Genomic DNA, 18,078 nt, shown 5'->3' with positions numbered 1-18,078 from the left:
CCACTAGAAAATAACCATCTTATCAGCCAACGCTGCATTTCTCAGCGGTCAAGTAGACATGGAGGCCTACAAAATGCTCTTCTACAAGTGGTAATATAGATGAAGTTGCATCATTTGCACTGATTATCAAAGCAACAAGGAGTTTTTAGCAACAAGAACAGAGGTGCTGAGAGCCTGCAGTCTGGGTTGATGGTCAACTGGCAGACCCACTAACCCACACTTCAAATGTATTTACCCAACTTTCTCAAAGCAATGGAGAACCCCTCACCACCCTCTGTACACGGCTCCGATGGCCAGCACTTGCTCTGAATGTGCCCATCTTCAGTTTCTAGCATCCATATTTTCTTCCACTCTTACCTGCCCCACTGAAAAGCTCTTACACTGCCTGAAGCAGGAACACTACACATTGTGCTCAAGCCCTTCCCTTGTCTTTTCTTTGTCCCACTGCCAAAAGAGATACAACTTTTGGAGCATCCAACAATACGATACTTCCAATCTTTTATAATTTTTGGTAATTTTGTTTTGCAGGTTTTTTTTTTTTTCTGGTTTTGTTTTTCTTCCAAATACCCTTCCACTGACCACATCTAAAATCAAATGGTTGTATTTTCCCAGGCCATTCCCCTGTTGGTATTCCCCATCTCCCAACAGCTTCGCAGCAACCAAGAGAACTCCTGACAGGTTGTAAACCCCCCAAATTTAGCTTTTATTAATGTTTCTCAGTGTGAAACCCAGACACATTTTCTACCCAGTGTTTTCAGTGGCAAAAAAGCAGCAAAGCATGATGCAGACAAAAGCACCTTTTAATACATGGTACTGCTAGAGCTTTTTTTATTAGGGCAAAAATCTAACTATGCTGCTTCATTGGTAGCGTTCAGCTAATAATCATTCACTACATTGGCCAGAGAGTAGTTTCTTTAGGCTCGATAATTACAAGAGAAGGGAAACTTAATTCCAAGTTGTGGTTGCAGACTTCAAACTTCGTGCTAGACATATAAACTATATGACACCCTGGCTACACACAAAACTGGAAGCTGCCCCGTCCAGACGCCAGCTCAGAAAGCAGCAACTTCGATAGTGACAAAAGCCAGCTAGGACATGAGGGTGGCACCGGGGTGTTACACGCCAGGTCAGCTTGCTATAACACAGCAATGTGCACTTTCCCGTGGCTGTCAGTAGAAGTTTCTGCCCTGTTTACCTGTGAGCATGTATTACGAATAAGCAGAAAAGCATATTCAAATAGGCCTACTGATTTTCAAACTTCATTTGACCTACATAATTGACGGCTACAGCTAACCTAAATACAGACAGATGTAGGCCTTCTGTGTTGCTGCTCTAATACCAACTGCCGTCTTCTGATTCACAGGACCAGGTAGCACGAGGCCAAGACCAGCCCTAAAGAGTCAGGAGAGCAAATCTATTTTTATGCTATGTTGTAAATGCAAAGGAATTCCTTTTTTTTTTAAATACATTTCTATGGTTTTATCCATGCAACTAAGAACAAAATATTGTACACAGTTGTAAGATAACAAAACACCGTGAAAAAGAGATTGTCTTGTGAAGAAAATGGAACTTGGAATATATCATATGAGCTGCAGAAAAAACCCGACGATTATTCTGAGGAATACTGTGTTTCACAAGTCAAAGCATATAAATGATAGTTCACATACGGTGTGTCAGAAGACGTGTTTGTACTATGTGCAAACAGGGTGATGGATAGACTGTACTACAGACTCTTTTGTTCAAAATGTGAGCTGGATTTTGAGCCAAAATTTGAAGAAATATTCCTGTTTTGAAATAACTTAGGAAAGACGGAAGTTTTTAGTAAAAGGAATGGATTTAGATAATTTATGTTTCTGCTGTGGTTTTTTGCCTGTGAATAATAATAATTCTTCAGTGAGAAAATAGGTAAAGTAGTACAGTTTCAGAAAAATCCCAAAGAAGAACAGGCCTTATAATATCGCCGTTATTTACAGGGTATTTTATTCCCATAAGGGACCAGCCCCTTTATTTCGCTATTATTTTTATGACACAGTTTATGAAATGTTATACTCACATAACATCTATTAAAAGAATACCATGGCTGAAAGGCCAAATCCACGTGTTAGTAAGCGTTGAAGTAGGACAGCCCTGCAGCTTCACAGTTTCAGCTCAGAATTTCTGTTGTGAACAGTGACTTTCTGATTTTCCCACAAGATTTTCCTTATATTGCCATATATCTAAGCGTTATACAAACAACACTTTCATATTTAGAGAATCCCTATAATATTTGGCATGTATTACACCATTTTACTGGGGAGAAAACAGAAAAAGATGAATGCCCACAGTTTCCTCTACCTCCTGATGCTCTACTTAGACACCTTCTGCTGAATTTTCAGAACATTTGTTAAGCTCACAGTACAACTCCATTGACTTTGCTGCTGCCAAACACCCATCTCTCCTGCATATCCACCCCATGAGACTTAAACTGTGATTGGGAAATTCTGATCTAACTTGCCCAGCATCACATTAGGCAGTTAAAGGCTAAACCCCTCCTCAAGAGGAATCCTCAGTGTCTGTAATCAGGAGACCATTCTTCTTCCTCTCCTTTCCTCTCTCATATCTACAACATGTTCTACAGCTTCTGGAACTACTCATACCAAGGCTGAATGTCTTGCATTACAGAAATTAGTCTAAATCTCAGTCTTCCCTCTCCACTAGATAGACAGCTGTGTTCTAAAAGAGCCAGGATGTAATTATGCAATTAAGGATAACATCTGCGCAGGAGAACTGAATTAATGTTGAAAATGCAATGTTATGTTTTTGCTTTTCCTAACTTCTAGCAGCTTGATTTTTATAACCATACAGCTCTTTAAAAAATTTTAAAGGGTAACTTAATATGTTTAAAAAAAAAAAAAAAAATCAACTCAAGAAAAAACTCCACCAAATGGAGCGATTAAACCCAGGGCATGGTCCGCTCAGTGCACCTACAAGCTCCAGGAAGTTATTCTACTCTAGATCAGCTGCTGGAGGAGAAAAAAAATGCACCTGCTTATAGGGCTCCTGAGCTATTTACAGCTAACAAACGTGCACGTGTTTGAGGAGTTCCCTGCCGGTTGTAAACCCTTCCCTTCTCTGCTGTCCCCAGTACCCACCACCCTCCAACACTCCTGCTCTGCTCTCTTGCCGCGCACCAGACCAGGCTACTGCTCCTTCTCGTTGCCCAGGTGGCTGGCAGGAGGAGAAGGGGCTCCTGAGATTCCAGGGGAGATTCCATGCTCCCAGTTCACTCCCCAATCTCTTTGTGGAGAAGCAATTGAAGGGGAAATCCTATTTTATTCCTATATCCCTGGAGATGCTGTTGCATCCCAATTAACTGTATGGGGAGGGCACCTGACCAGTGCAGGCAGGACAGAGGAGCCCTGGCAGGACAGACTGTGACCAGCACAGGCAGCCCAGCACTGCCTGTGTCTAACGCCCCCCATGGAACACCAAACCAAGCCATAGGATTTCACAGAACAACAGGAGCCACATCAGTCTGCCATGGTAACACAGCCTCACCGATTCCCAGCCACTGCTCTGAAGAATTAGAGAATCTCATCCAAATAGAGTGATAGACTTTTTTTTTTTTTTTAAATCAGGGATAAAAATGTGCATTTTCAATAGCCTTATTCTGAGAGAGAGCTAAGTTATTTTAGCTGAATTTTCCAGTGCCAAACATGTGGCACGGAAAACATCAGCTCAAAGATGACAGTGTAATAAAACGGTAGAGCATTTTCCCCGTTGCTTATAACAGAAAACATAAGGTGTTCCCAGTTATAAGCACAGCTACCTGCTCCACTTACAACAGTATGCCTGCACAAAAGGAAAAAAAAAATAATTAAAAAAAGCTGTCTTTGCAGGCTTTGGTGACAAAGCATGAGGGCATCCCAGGGCATCTGAGGACACCCATCAGCAAAGTCTTTTTTAGAGAGCTGAACTGGTTCATGAGTTTGAATACAAACAACAACTCATTAAACAACACATATTTAGACTAAACTCTTGGCACGTTACAACAAAAAAAGCTAAAGGATCACCACAGGAAGAATTATGGCCTAGAAACCCTCATTGCTTTCTGAAGTTATCTTAAAGCGCGTCCCTCGGGAAATCTTTACATTGTTTTTACAGCAAGAGTACACAGAAAATCTGTCTTCTCCTATTTTGGCATCTTTGCTGAAACGAGAAGCCAAATAATTTGTATGTTCACTGAGTGTTCATATAGAATATATACAAATTATTCAGCATCCTTTAGGAGGAGAAAGCAGAAAGGTCAAAATAACGAGAGGCTGGGAAGATGCCAGGAAGCTCCTGCCCTACTTTATTTCCTAGACTTGCATTAATAGTAGTTGTTTTACAAAAGAAGAGTTTTTAAGTAAAGTTATTTAAATTCTCTTCTTTTAAGAATATTAAATAAACTGTAATCCAAACAGAACATTTACATTTAAAAGTTTTTTCCAGTTAGTCAAAGTGCTGATTGCCTGGGCCAGGCTCAGTATTTTCTGTATTTCCCAGTTGTGGGCAAAGTTTGTTTCACGGAAGATGGCCAGAACGCAACCGATGGAGCAGCTGAGAAAAACTTCCAAGTAGACCTCCCAAAAGCCTTGTGCACCCAACAGCTTGGCCATTTTCCTTCAATGTTATGCCTCCGATTAAATAAATAAATAAACAATAAGATACTAACAGTTTTACAAACCTGAAGAGACACCCTTAGAGACATCCCATAAATGCATAACTGTAAGAATACAAATACTACAAGAAATGTGAGGTCTTCCCAGAATCTCTCTTGCTTACTACCTTCACTTGGCTTGGTTTATTTTCACTTTTGTTGTCAGGACAAGTGTTCCCATTAAATAACTGCGAGCGTTGAGGTAGGAGAGAAGCTGAATTTAGAGCGGGAGGAGGTGAGGGATTCGCACCCCGCGCACACAGAAGCATCCTCCTCTCTTGCAGAAAGAAGATGCTGCTCTTGTGAAGAACCAGAAGCACCACACACAGCTGGAGCACAGGGGGGGAGATTAATTTAGGAAGATAAAAGCGCACGGAGGGGTTTAGTTACCTCGGTGTTTATTACGGCAAACTGGAGATATAGGTCAGCCCCCTGTCCTGGAGCCCTCGGTGCTTTGAGGCAGAGAAAACATTACAGATTGCTCAGACAGCATTAACTATGCAAGTAATCCATGGAGCCCGCCAAGGAACACATGTGTTTCAGGCATAAATCGCCCAATCTATTCCTTTCTGAATTAACATCTGTCATCATGACACCATTCAAAATGACTGAAGACTGGATCATATTAACAACTACACATCTTGGATAAATATTTACTGTTCAGACTTTTTTTTTTTTTTCAGTTTAAAGAAAAAAAAATATGCAGACAGCAAAATGCCTGGAGCTGTGAAAGGGGAGTCTCTTTTCGACCACTGAGAGAAAGCATGTGATTTTATTTACAAAATCAAATCAGTGTTTTTCCCCTCTTCTGTGAGTCTTCACGCTGCGCATGGGTGAACTCCCAGCATCCCGTGGCGTTGCAATGCTTTCTGAAGGGCTCTTCTGGGGAATTTTGTTATGCTGGAGGTTGCTCACCTCAGAGACGCCACGAAACCTTTTCCCTCGGGATGCAGAAACGCATCTGGCTAATTGTGCCCCAATTTTGAATTTTGCTGTGACCCTTGCAGACAACTGGATGAAGCAAATAACTCGCTTTCATGAAAAGCTGTCAAGGGTATTACTGGCTTGTTATCCTGCTCCTCATAGTCAACAAACGGGTCACAGAGAGTGAGGACAGGGGTTCCCAGAGCCACAGAGTAAGACGGTGAGAAGGCAACACAAGAGTGCAGCCCTGCGTCCTGGGAACTCTCAGGAAACAGAATTTTCCCAGAAACTGGATTAAGTCTGTATTTCAGAAAAAGGTGTCAGCAGTCAGTGCTCACCTCGGCAAGTATGTCGTTTGAGTATTATAAGCACAGATTTCTAGGAAATTACATCTGTCCAGGCTGATTTTATCTACCTTCAGCTCCTAGCCACTACATTCTGCTATTCTGCACCGCTCAAAAGGCCAAGAAAGCTCCTGCTGACATCCTCCTGGATGTCCTGCAGCAGTGCTCCTTCCACCAGCAGCTTCTCCTTTCAGTCCTTCACTCACACGCTGCTTGAGCAGAACTTTACCAAGATAGCCAGTCTTGATTTTAAGACTTTAAGAGCAAATTCATCAAGCCTGCAGGGCAGATGTAGCAAAAATAATTATACTGATATAACTGTGCTGCCTTTTTTGGTCGTTTGCCTAGCTTCAGATACGCTTCTTCATACTAAATTAAAAAGTCTTCTTGTGTTCCCTCCAGGTAGATAGAGACTACAAGTGAATCTCCCCAAAATCTCATGCATAAGCTAAATAAATTGAACTTAAATCTCTTAATCTAAGGGAGGCTTTGCAGACTTCAAATGATTCTTGTAGTTCTTTACTGAAGTGTTAACACAGAACATCTTTATTCTACTAACCCTTGCATGAATAGCTCATACCCTCTGGGCGACGTCTCGGTTTTACCGTTGATGATGTTCTCTGACTTTTGCGATGTGCTGGATTCACAAAGGACTGCTCCAGTATGGAAGAACATCTGCTGCACATGTGGGCAATGCAATATCCTCATCAGGCATGGGCTGCACTGGTGGTGAAGGCATGTACGTCTGAGTGGAAGAGACACCCACATGTCTCCATGGGAGGCCAGGTGGAGATGATGCCGTGCGAGCTCGGCATTTACGTGTTCATTTGGTATGCCAGGTGCCCAATCACGTACGTATGGGCCAGTGAACACACATGTCTTGGCCAGCATGCAACCACCAGGCAGTAGCAAGGCATAAAAGGGAGGACAGACCATACTGGTTATTTATGAGGTGGGGGAAATCCGAGGTATTGCGGTGCAAGAGGGAGGCACAAGGGAGGAGGACATAAATCCACAGACAATCAGGCTTTTTCATTAGCTCTGCTGTTTTTGGAATTGTGTTTCATGAAGATCAACATCAGATTTGGAATAAATTTCTTTACATTGCCTCAAATATTCCAAGCCTATCTTTGATCAATGCAGCTAACCAGTATAACCTGAGTTTACATGCACTATGACCTTGAAATGCATCTATAAGGATTTGCATAATATTGATGCCTGAATATTGCCAGAGCCTGCCAAAGAGGGCGACTGCAACATGAGCACCCTCCCAATGCTTTTTCAAGATGGCTGCACTAGCTCTTCAGTTGGCCCTCGCTCACGTTGGCTTTTCAAAAGAAGAGATGTGGAAAAACTGCAACTCTCTTAATTATCCATTTTTTTTGACTTTGGCTGAGTCATGAATGAATAAGGAATAAGTGATCAAATATCTAGGAAACGCCAGCAACTGCCAGTTGGATGGCAGCAGACATCAGACGATATTAGATGACGACAATTTTAGGAAGAAATTGTCTCAGATCAAAGCAGGATGGTGAGGTAATCCCAAAAAGGATGTCCTACTAGGGCAATGATTCAGTCTCTTCAGGGGGTAAATTCTGCTTGGGTCTCTTTGTTTAAGAATGATGTGAAGGAAAAGGAACTAAAGAAGAATAAAAATCTGACCATAGCTCTCTGATTTTCACATTACAGCTAGGATTACTGAGCCAGAAATGAAGATGATGCTGTCTTGGCAGATGTGGGATAAAGGTTCTTTAAGGACTACTGAAGCCTAGCATGAGTAAATGCCTCTCATGCTTTCATAGGAAGTATAGTGCAAGGAAGTCTGGAGTTAGGTAACAGCAAGCAAAGCAAGGGACGAAAAAAAAAGGACAGAAACCATGCATAGTGTGGGAATGACTGGAACGGCAGGCACACCAACAATTTTTATTTGAATTTTAAGGAGAAACTGTCTAAAATTGGGGTAATCAATTATGTTATTCCTACAAATATAGATACTTTGCAAACTTTTGATACCTGGATTTTTTTTTCATCCAGAAAATAGTGTACTTATGGCTATTTTTTATTTTCTTCATCGGCCCCAGAAGCTTAGGTGAAATGTGGCTACAGACCCACGGATATTGATCACTATCCAATCCAGGTGGACAAATTTTATTGTCCAGCGTGTATCCATCTGATAACATTAAATGCTATGAAGGCACGCTGCAATGGCATCAGAGCCGCCCCTGTCACCAGCTGATGCTTGACAGTGTACTTACAGACACACTAAGTATGCCTGGGTGGGAACAGCTCTCAGCTATGTAGTGACCTGCCTAATCTTATTACGCTGTTGCATGCAGGTATGTATGATGGGCAAGCTCCAGCCTGCACTTTCCATACCAACAACCTTCCTTTGGGAATCTGTCCAGGAAGTCTCCCCCAAGGCCCATGTTGCAAACTGGGTCATTTGTCTACTGAGGTTCCCGTATGGTCCTCACCACAGCGCTACCTGAAAGACTGTAAAAACTATACAATACAGAGCTAAGGTCTCTCCTTCTTCTGGTCAGCAGGGACAAGATTTTATATAGCATACCTATGTATTTTCCAGCCTCTCTTCTAACTATAACTGGAAAAAACCTGGCCCACCTTCTCTCATAGGGCACCAGCGTTTGTTCTTTCTTCTTCTGGTAAGGCTCTGGTCTCCTAGGCCAGTGACAGAGAAGGATTTATTTTTTCAAATGCAAATCTTCCTTGGTTGCCTTGGGCCATTCCCACCAATACACTGCACTGGGGGAGCAGGTCCTGCCGTGGGAGCACAACCCCTCCGGCAGCACGGACTAGCCTTCTGCACTACCACAGAGAGATCAAAACCTAAGAAAGAAGTCAACCTTGTCCCAAGATTCATCCCAGAAAGACAAACTAACTCCCAGCTACTCTCTGTCAAAGGAATACAGAATATTCTCCACAGAATACATCGCACAGACTCTCCCACCTCTTCTTCTCAGTCAGAGGCTTGGTAGGAGACAGAAGAGTCTGCTTCATGTTTTCACTTTATTACAAGGCATTTTCTCTGCTTCAACATTTAGTAACAGTTCAGTTACCCTGACCAAGGCACTGAACCATCCTGATGATGTATGTGATAAGGTATTCTCTGCTACCAACTACTCCTAAAATCCCCCTATGCTCTGTGAGTGGAAAAGGCCTTTTGCACCGTGTGCTAGGACCACAGGACAATCACCACTGAAAAGGCTTTCCTGCCTCTTCCCCAGTGCAAGCCTCATCATGTCCTCTATGCACATTGGCTGCCTTACTCACCAGCCATGCCTTCCTATACTATCCTTCTGAAGGGATTAATTATAAATGGCTATTTAGGTGAAAACTCAAATTTGTGAAAGAAACAGGACAACCCTTAAGCTGACTTCCCAGTTCAAAAGCTTCTTCTCATTTATGATGGAGCTGCAAGTCCAGAATCTGTCCCCTTCCACCAAAGTCCAAGGAGAGCTGGAGGACACAAGGCAATGCCTACCCAGTCATCTCTCTAAGCAGGTGGGCTACAGCTCTGTCACAGCACGGGATCAGGCATCACAAATCTGTAACCAAGCTTTGCATTCATAATGTATTAAGACAACTAGCGGTGGATTTACAGCTCCACCAAAACCAGATGACGAGTCTTTCTCACAGTCCTTTAAAAACTGAAAAGACCAACTGTATACAAAATATTTATATTTATGTATACATAAATACATGTTTTGTGTATACAAAACAAGCCCCTGGGAGGAGGAAAGGGAAAGAAAATATTTGCAAACCAGAAGCAGACTCTGGAATGAAACTGCCAGTGGCAGCGGCCACTCCATTTGTCACCAAAGGCAAGCGACAGCATTGGAAAAAGCAAGTTATCCCCCCTTAGCCCAGACCAGAGAAACAGCCTGCTCAAGTGCTGAGCTCAAGTTCCAACCAAGCTGGAAATACATGCATGTGGATGAAGCTTTATTTAGGGTTGGACATCAAGAACAGCTTCACAGCCTCACTATTTTCCTCAAGCCAACAGGAGGAGCATCGTGGCTCCTCAGTGTTTTTTTTTCAGGGATGCAAAACAGCCCACAGGCCAGGCTATTTCAGAGTCTGAGGAATCTGCAGTGTACTATGAAGCTGTGACGTTCACAGTCTGCCCTAGCAAACACGTAGCATGACAAGGCCATTAACTAATGGAAGAAGAGAAGCTCTAAACAAAAGCTCAGCAGACAGCCAGGGCTCTGGCAGCAGTCCAGCCTTGGCTCTAGCACAGTAACACAGGCCGATCAAGGCAGGAAGGTATCGTAGTATACATTTTAGCAGGACTAGAAGTAACCTGTTGACTTAAAGCAGAAATGAAAGGTTAAAAAAAATCTCCAGTGCTGCCACTTCCACAAGATCTCCACAAGCAGCAGTCATAAAGGTGGAGGGGTTATGTCGTGCCCACTGCCCGAGTCTCAACATCTGCTGGAGGACGGCTGCTTTTCAGATGGCATCACTGCCGTGCGCAAGTCGTCAGAGGCATGCCCCTGCAAGGGACAGACAACCAGACTTGGCCTCGCTCGCAGGCAGGTGCTCACTCGCTTCTATGACTTTCACTATCAAAGAGACCTTCAAGGTGCTGCAGGCACTTACTGCACAAGTGACTCCTCCTGGCAAAGGCTACAGAGATTCCTGCTGGAAGCGTCCGCAGGCTCATTACCACATGAGAAGGAAGCTTGTGAGCTGCCAATTTCTAGCGAAACCTTTGCCCTCACTTGGCTGCTTTACCACCATGTGCCAGATGTTCAGGGAAGTGAGCCCTAGCAAGCAAGGGAGCTCCTTCTGATTCACTGATGACGGGCAAAAAAACACCCTGGAAGCAGCCTCAGCGCCAGGCTGCGATGGCTGCTTTGCATAACTAGTGCTTGTAAATTCCTCTGTTTCAGGAACCATCCACCTTCAACACAATAGAGAAACCTTCAGCTTTTGACCATTACTTTAATAGAGAAGAGAAGTATATGGCCAAACCTCTCTCCCCCTACAATTCCTCTGGTACTTTGGATATTCAGGAAGAGCCACTGTCACTGAGAGACCCGGGGTGATGCAGCATGGGACAACAGTGGGAAGCAGCGGGGTGGATTACAATACGTATGGGCAATGTCTCTTGGCAAAAAGAACAGTCCAGGGGAGAGTATAACTGTTCTGAGTGGCTGTCCGTGAGTAATCCACCTCTGGGGATGCACCAGCAGCAGCCGTTTCATCAGAGGAGGGGTGCCTGGAAGTGTCAGCAGGCTCTTGCAGCAATGACTGCAAGTCAGCCCTGCCAGACCAGTCACCACAGACACACGAATGACTCGCATCTGTGACCCTTCTGCAATAACCATGGGTTCCCGCCACTGCAGGCTGTGGGACTCCAACCCACTTCCTTCCACTTGCACATTGACCTACTAGGTCAGCATGGTGCAATCCTCCCCTCGGCTGAACATGTCACCTTTCTCCATCCCACACTCCTTTTTCCCCATTTACCTGCAACAAGTGCAATTATTTTCTCCTTCAGTTTATTCTAATGCTTGACAAATGACTGAAATCAGATTACCAGGGGTTTAGTTGCCCTGATTCACCCACCTTTCCCCTTCTTACAGGCAGGTCAACACTCTCCAGTGATACAGTACAGCCCTAAATTGCTACCAGACTCACAATTTTGAGTGCCAACTCACCCAGAACTCTGTGATGGAGACTACCTTCGTTTTGCTGCTAATGCAGTATGAATATTTAGCCAAAGCTGTCCTTTATCTAGATTAATTTTTTCTGTCAAGTTTTTATTTGCTTTTTGATGGTTCCAGTTTAGTGTGAAATAAAAGGAGCTGAGCTTTTACTTTTTCTTTGGTCCATATTCCAGTGCTCCTCTTTCTTCATATAGTGTCTCCCAGGGCATGGAGGTATCATTCTGATCTCTGGAAGGCTATTGCACCAGACTGTATGTAACACATCAAATCCTCTGCCTCACCATTCTGTTGCTGCTTCTGCACCACACTGATTCTTTTTCCTTATAATATCTCCTGAAAATCCTCCTCTCTTCAAAGTACTTATCCCTTCCTCAGTTTGCAAGTGCTGCCAAAAGACGAACATATCACAGAGCAAATCCCTCTCAGCTGCAGGGACAATAAGCTTATCTGACCACTGACCCCAGCAACAAATAGCCATTCGCCTTTCATTTACTCTTTCACAGATAAACTCCCTTTGATTTCACTTACCTAGGAGAGGACTAAGTAACGATCCTATTACCTGGCCCAGAATCTTGGGTAAAGCAGGTCCAAGCAGCTCCAGGTCTAGTGTCTAAAGGAATTCAGAGTCTCACAGCCCACCTGTGACACTACTGTGGACACAGCTGCCATCCACATTCAGGGGCAAAGGAAACAGAGGGCAGAGTTTGCCCCATTTTTTTGAGGAATGTGTCTACTTCCACAGCAGTCATTTCTTTAGCAGGGTGCTTAATTTCCCTTATCTCCATCCTGAGGTCAGACCTCCGGTTTGCAGCAGGGATGAAGTCTTGCAGAGGGACAGGCCTAATCTCAGACAAGGAATAAGCAACAGTGGCTCCTAGGTCAAGCAGCAAGTGCCTTTAGATCAATCCAGGAAAGGAAGAAACTCCCTTTTCTCTGGCAAATCATCTGAGAGAGAAACAGAAACTCTCCACAGAGAGCAATGGGCAGGCATTTGTCATTTTGAACTTACCACACACTGATAAAAATACTAACACTCACTACCAGAACAAACAGACGCCTACGCCTTATTCCCAGAGCACTCTTAGTTCTCCATTGGGTCACTACTTCTAGCTAAGAGACAACACTTTTTGCATCGGTCTCCACTAGAAAAAGCAGCTGTGCTAGCCACCTGCTTGCAGCTAAAGCCAGTGACAGCAAGATCTCAGCCTCAAATAGAGAGAGATCAGACTAGAGAGGACAAGAAAGATGCTTTCCAGTCACCTGGACTGCATCCTAAAGGATTCAATGAACTGGCTCAGCAGCCTCAAAACCAGCAATGAATCCCTTTGGGAACTTGTGTAGAACAGGTAGGGTGTCAAAGGGCTGAAAAATGGACAAGAGTAGTGCCTAGCCTTAAGAAGGCAAATAATGGGAATGGAGCTGATTTACGACTTCGGTTCTCAGCAAGTTAAATTATTTGTAAGCACTTGAAAAAAATAACAAAGATGAGTAGCAACCCAGGTGGATTTGTCAAGAGTGAATCATTACTGAAAAAAACCCCTGTATTTCTTCATACAGGAAAAAAGTATCATAGGGGAGAAGCGTGATTTGAACTGGAATTCAGTAAGGCTTCCCACATATCACTTTCACAAACATGCCAGAAAATGTTATTAATGACAGTACTGTGATACAAGTTCAGAAGTGGCCAAAAAAATATCCAGGAAGAGTTCTCAGTGGGCTCACTGTGGAAATGGAAGGATGTTATTGCTTTGGGGTCTGCCTAGGAACCAACTTTGTTTAGTGTTTTCACTGTGAACCTGGATGATGGAGTAAAAAGTATGTTTATTAAATTGCAGAGGACATGAATCTGGAAAGAATGGCAGGTATGCTGGAAAGCTCTGCCAGAGGAACTTGGCACACTGAAGAAATGCTCTGGAAGAAAGAATCAGTAGGGACGAGTGCACGGTGCTGCTCTTTGGCAGGAAGAGCCAGCGGTAGAAACGCAGGGTGCGAAGCTGGGGAGGTAGCTGCTCTTCAGTTCTTCCTGAGACCCGGAGTCTCAAGGAACTGGACACTCACCTTCAGTTCCATGCCACCGTGGAAAAGGCAGACAAAGCGGTGGATATATAAAGAACAAGAACTGGGAGGCTAGTGAAGTAGCTGTTTGCTCCTCTCTATTTGCCGTACTCTGTATATTTTTGGGCACCGCTTTTTAAGAAAAAGATGAATCAACTGCAGGCAGTCAAAAGAGCAACAGGAATTAAGGTATCTGGAAAACATCACCTGAAAGAACTGGAAAAAAAAATAAAAAAATGAGTGTTTATTCCAAAGAAATGAAGGATAAGGAGCCAACCACAAGAGCACTGAAGTAACGTGCAATGCAAGAAGCTCAAGTTCTTTCTGCTCTCTGCCAAGCTGGGCACTGAAGCACTCAGTTAAGATTATTGCAATCGCTCTCCCCACTCTTCCAAGCAAGTTTTAACAAACGATTTGCTGCATCTTTCCAGGAGCAGGGGATACCACATTAGAACCCAGTGATGGCCACAGGACTGCAAACATCAGGTAGAAATTCAATTTGTTTTCAAGGAAACCAATCCATCCTTTGAATTTCAAGCTAAACACTAGGAGTCCCTACCACTGTGTTCAAGTTGCAGGGCACTGACGCTGCCAGGGCTTTCCCTTACTCAGAATGAAGAACAAGAGCGTGACACAAACCAAAGAAAATTACTTTTGACTCAATTACTCGTGTTACGAAAGTCCACTTGTGCTTGCCCAGAGGCTGACAGGTAACTTCATGTGTCTGGTACCAGGAAAATAACTGCAAGTTGGTGCCAGTGTGAGACAAGAGCAAGGTATGCGCCCTTAAGGCCATCTATGTAACAACTACATGCAATTATATTTCCAGACTGTCTCATTCTGTGTGCTGTGAGCTGCCAACCTCCTCTCTTCGTCTGCAAATACATGATATAACAACCCATCCCTCTGAACACTAATCCATTTTTCTGGTTATTTGTTGAAAAATCATTAAAGAACATTTGAAAACCGAGATACAAGATTTGTAAAACAAGAACTGCACCCAAATAGAGGCCATTTATTCCGGACTTCATGACAACAGATAAAGATGAGCCATCCACTGAATGAGAAGTCAATGATCACAACCTGATTCCATTTAGGATGAGTGAATTACAGAGAACAACTCTGACTAGTAACAGGTCCCTGGTACTTCAGAAGGGGACTAATGGAACCGACTGGGACAAAATACTTACATAGGGAAAGCAGTAGATTCTCCATTTCAATGGTTTTAAATTAGACTTGATACTGTTCTTCCGGATGATACTTTAGCCAAACACAAATCATGAATCTCAGTACAGGAATAAGAGAGAAAAATATAATGTCTTGTGCTATTCAAGAAGTTACATTAAGTGCATGGATTGTAGCCATTTCAACAAGTTGTGCTGCTGCTGTGTCCTCCTCCACTCCTGTGCCACCACATCCTTATCCCCAAACTCCCATTTCCTCCCCTTGCCATTGCTCTTTTCCTTCCTCTGCTCTTAAATCCTAAGAGTCCATAAAATCCATGCAAAAGTCGATCTTTTTATACGCTCTTTAAAATAAATAAAAATTAAAGTCATTGTTCATAGCACATACTAACATAATCTTGAATAGAAAGCCTCATCTGTGATGCAAGGTCAGGTTACAGAGAGATGTCTTTGTAAAGCATTTTTAATTAAAACTGAAGTTCACGGAGGTAAAAAAGCCTTCACCTAAGTGCAGCTGGACACACAGAGGAACTCTCTTCAGGCCAAAACGTGGCAAATATGACTGTGATATCATGTCTGCCCACTAACTAGGTGAACTTCACAATGCCAGCTGACAGCATTCTTACCACTTTCTCCTTGTAAACAATGTATTTCAGCCACTTGAAATCCTGCCATTTGAATCCCGCCAGAACAAACAGGGAATCCTTCTCATACTGCTCCATTTTCTGGATTGCACCTTCAGGATATGTGATCCGGAGAGTTGTCTTGCCACCCACATCTTTTTCAAAGCCCTTCACTGGAGCGGAGTTCAGCCTGCAGGGCAACGAGACAAGACACTGTCATGGATTCCCACTTACACTCGTGCATGTTGAGGATACAGCAATCACTGCCAGGCCAGAGCTCCCTGTACGCAGCTGTTCCTTAACTATTGCAGTTCTTCCTCACAAACATTTATGAAGCTTTACACCAGGCGGCAACAGTTTAATTAGAAGCTATATATGTGATTTCATTGAATATAATGCAAACCATTTTTGCATATCCACTCCTGTGATTTAAATTGGGTTGGAAGCTTTGGAAAAGGAAACTGGAAAATATTGCTCTTGCAAATTTAGAATTACAAACTAGACATTAATATTTTAACATCCCATCACTCTCGGGATATCTTACTCGGATTCTGCAAGGTTGGGCTGAAATAGAGAACGGCAGTTTAAGCAGACTGAAACAGGTCTCATGCTCCTACCCCAGTCCAGAGCTTACACTTCTTATCTTACCTGCAGTCAGATTGTTTAAGGAACTAAGCCAGCCAATAATTTTCAAAAAACCACAACAGAACAATTTCCACTTGGTTTAATCCCCCAAAGTGGCCCATCCAGAAGGTGAGCTGCCCTGCAATGCCAACGCAAAGGAAGAGGCTGGGCTGCGCAGCTGGGATAAGGCTCAGCACCACTGTGGTCTCACTGACTCAGAGGAGTTTCTGCTGTGGAAGTGCATCCCATTCCGAAAACACACAAGGAGACACACAGCTTTGCTCTTGGGCATACTGATTTCTAAGGGAATGCTATGTGTTTAGCTGTGCTTTTGTTTAAAATGCCCCTTGGGGACAAAGTTTTTTCCCTTCAAAAACCAAACTGCTCTGGCATCAACAGCAATGATGGCTTTCATGACATTAAAGTTATTCAGAACTTCTATTCAAAACTATAAACCCAAAGCTGAGGAAATTTCAAGTAACTTGGAATACAAATATTGCTGACAAACAGCAGTCCCTGATGGAACAGCATTGCCTGCTTGAATTATTGCAGCCTTCTTGACTTGGGGTAGTTCAATATACTGGAAAGTGCTTATGGACTGCAAATTTTGCCATGTAGGAATGTTAATGAGGATCTGGATTTGTCTTTTTCAGCCTGGGTAAGCATTTTAGGTGGGAAACCTTTTAGTAGAAGAAAATCCCTGTCTACAATCTGAAATTCTATTCAGAATTAAGGAGAATGAATTCCTATGTATTTTTAGTAAAAATACTTAATCATTAGGAATAAAATATTAAAGGGAAACCAACTTAAGAATCAGCAACGTCACAATTTATACAGGAGATGAAGCTTTTTTTTGTGGTTCATAAGCCCTTGCTTTGTACCCTGACTTCGAGGTATCTGGACCCGACTGCCTGCAAAAACAGTGCTCCCAGCCAGCCTCATCCCTTGCTTTTTCCTCTGTTGCTGGCTGCGTGTTCACACATCGCACACTTTTGCTATGGACGTTATTTAAACTTCAAGGTGTCATGTCTCTTTGGGGTAGACAAGCCTACGTAATGTAAAAGCACCTGACCCTAAAGGTAACGGAGATAAATACAATGAAGTACTACGTAAAGAAAGCTAGTTATCGATATTTTCATCTGTCTTCTTGAAGTTGAGGGAAGGTCAGCATCTGCAGTTGTTTCAAATGTCCGTGTGTAGCTCTTTGGCAGGGGTTTTCCCCACCCCCAGCTGCTGGGCTCGCTGCTTTGCTGCTGTTACCTTGTCAAAGCTGCCCAAACTTGGGACCCCTACTTTGCACCTAGACAGGAAACAAAACAAACCATATTCCCAAGTAAAATGAACTCGGGTCTCCAGCAAAGGGCCAGAATGTGAGTTGCTGATGGAGTCATAGTGCTGGAGTCCTGCTCACGAGCCAGCACTGTCAGCCCCAGGGGCAGCGCCCCAGGGCAGCGCAGGCAATGGAGCAGGAAAAGTTCTGGCAGCCACAACCTGTGCTCGTGAAGGTGCACACCACACAGTTTGAACCCTTTCTCAGGCAGGACACGCTGGTGATTATAAACACAGCTAAATATTAGAAAACCTTAATTAGGATGCCAGGCCACCTTGTACTGCCCATGGACAGGCAGTGTTCTCCATAAGACGTTTCAGAATGTTTTTCTGTCTCTGTATCTACTGACGCCACAGGGTGCTTAGAGACGCTAACTCCTAACCCAAGCACCATGAAGAGCCCCCCCAAAATATCACTAAAGTATCATCATCAGGTGAATCCCCAGCTCATTCTAACCAGGAATTTCTGACACATACTTGTTTTTCCCCTGTCTGCAATCTATTCTAAGGAAGCATTTCAGAGCACTCATGACTGACTGCTGCAAGGAGCTCCTGCCAGGTAAACAGTGTGACAGCTGGGAATAACGTCTGCACTGAAATCTGATAATATCCAGTTAA

General features: G+C 43.4%; 1 protein-coding gene across 15 annotated transcripts in view; it reads right to left on the bottom strand.

Moving 5' to 3' along the window:
• The window catches only part of ST3GAL3 (ST3 beta-galactoside alpha-2,3-sialyltransferase 3), a 194,032-nt gene that overhangs the window by 33,791 nt on the left and 142,163 nt on the right, over nucleotides 1–18,078 (bottom strand). For all 15 annotated transcript variants that reach the window (XM_074599488.1, XM_074599481.1, XM_074599487.1 and 12 more), the window contains one exon: nucleotides 15,511–15,697. In XM_074599488.1, the coding sequence (XP_074455589.1) occupies nucleotides 15,511–15,697 (187 nt within the window). The remainder of the gene's footprint in view (nucleotides 1–15,510; nucleotides 15,698–18,078) is intronic.

Source organism: Larus michahellis, chromosome 8 (assembly GCF_964199755.1).
Source record: "Larus michahellis chromosome 8, bLarMic1.1, whole genome shotgun sequence".
NCBI lineage: Eukaryota > Metazoa > Chordata > Aves > Charadriiformes > Laridae > Larus > Larus michahellis.
Note: the sequence above shows the minus strand (reverse complement) of the source record. Positions and strands in the feature narration are given on the sequence as shown.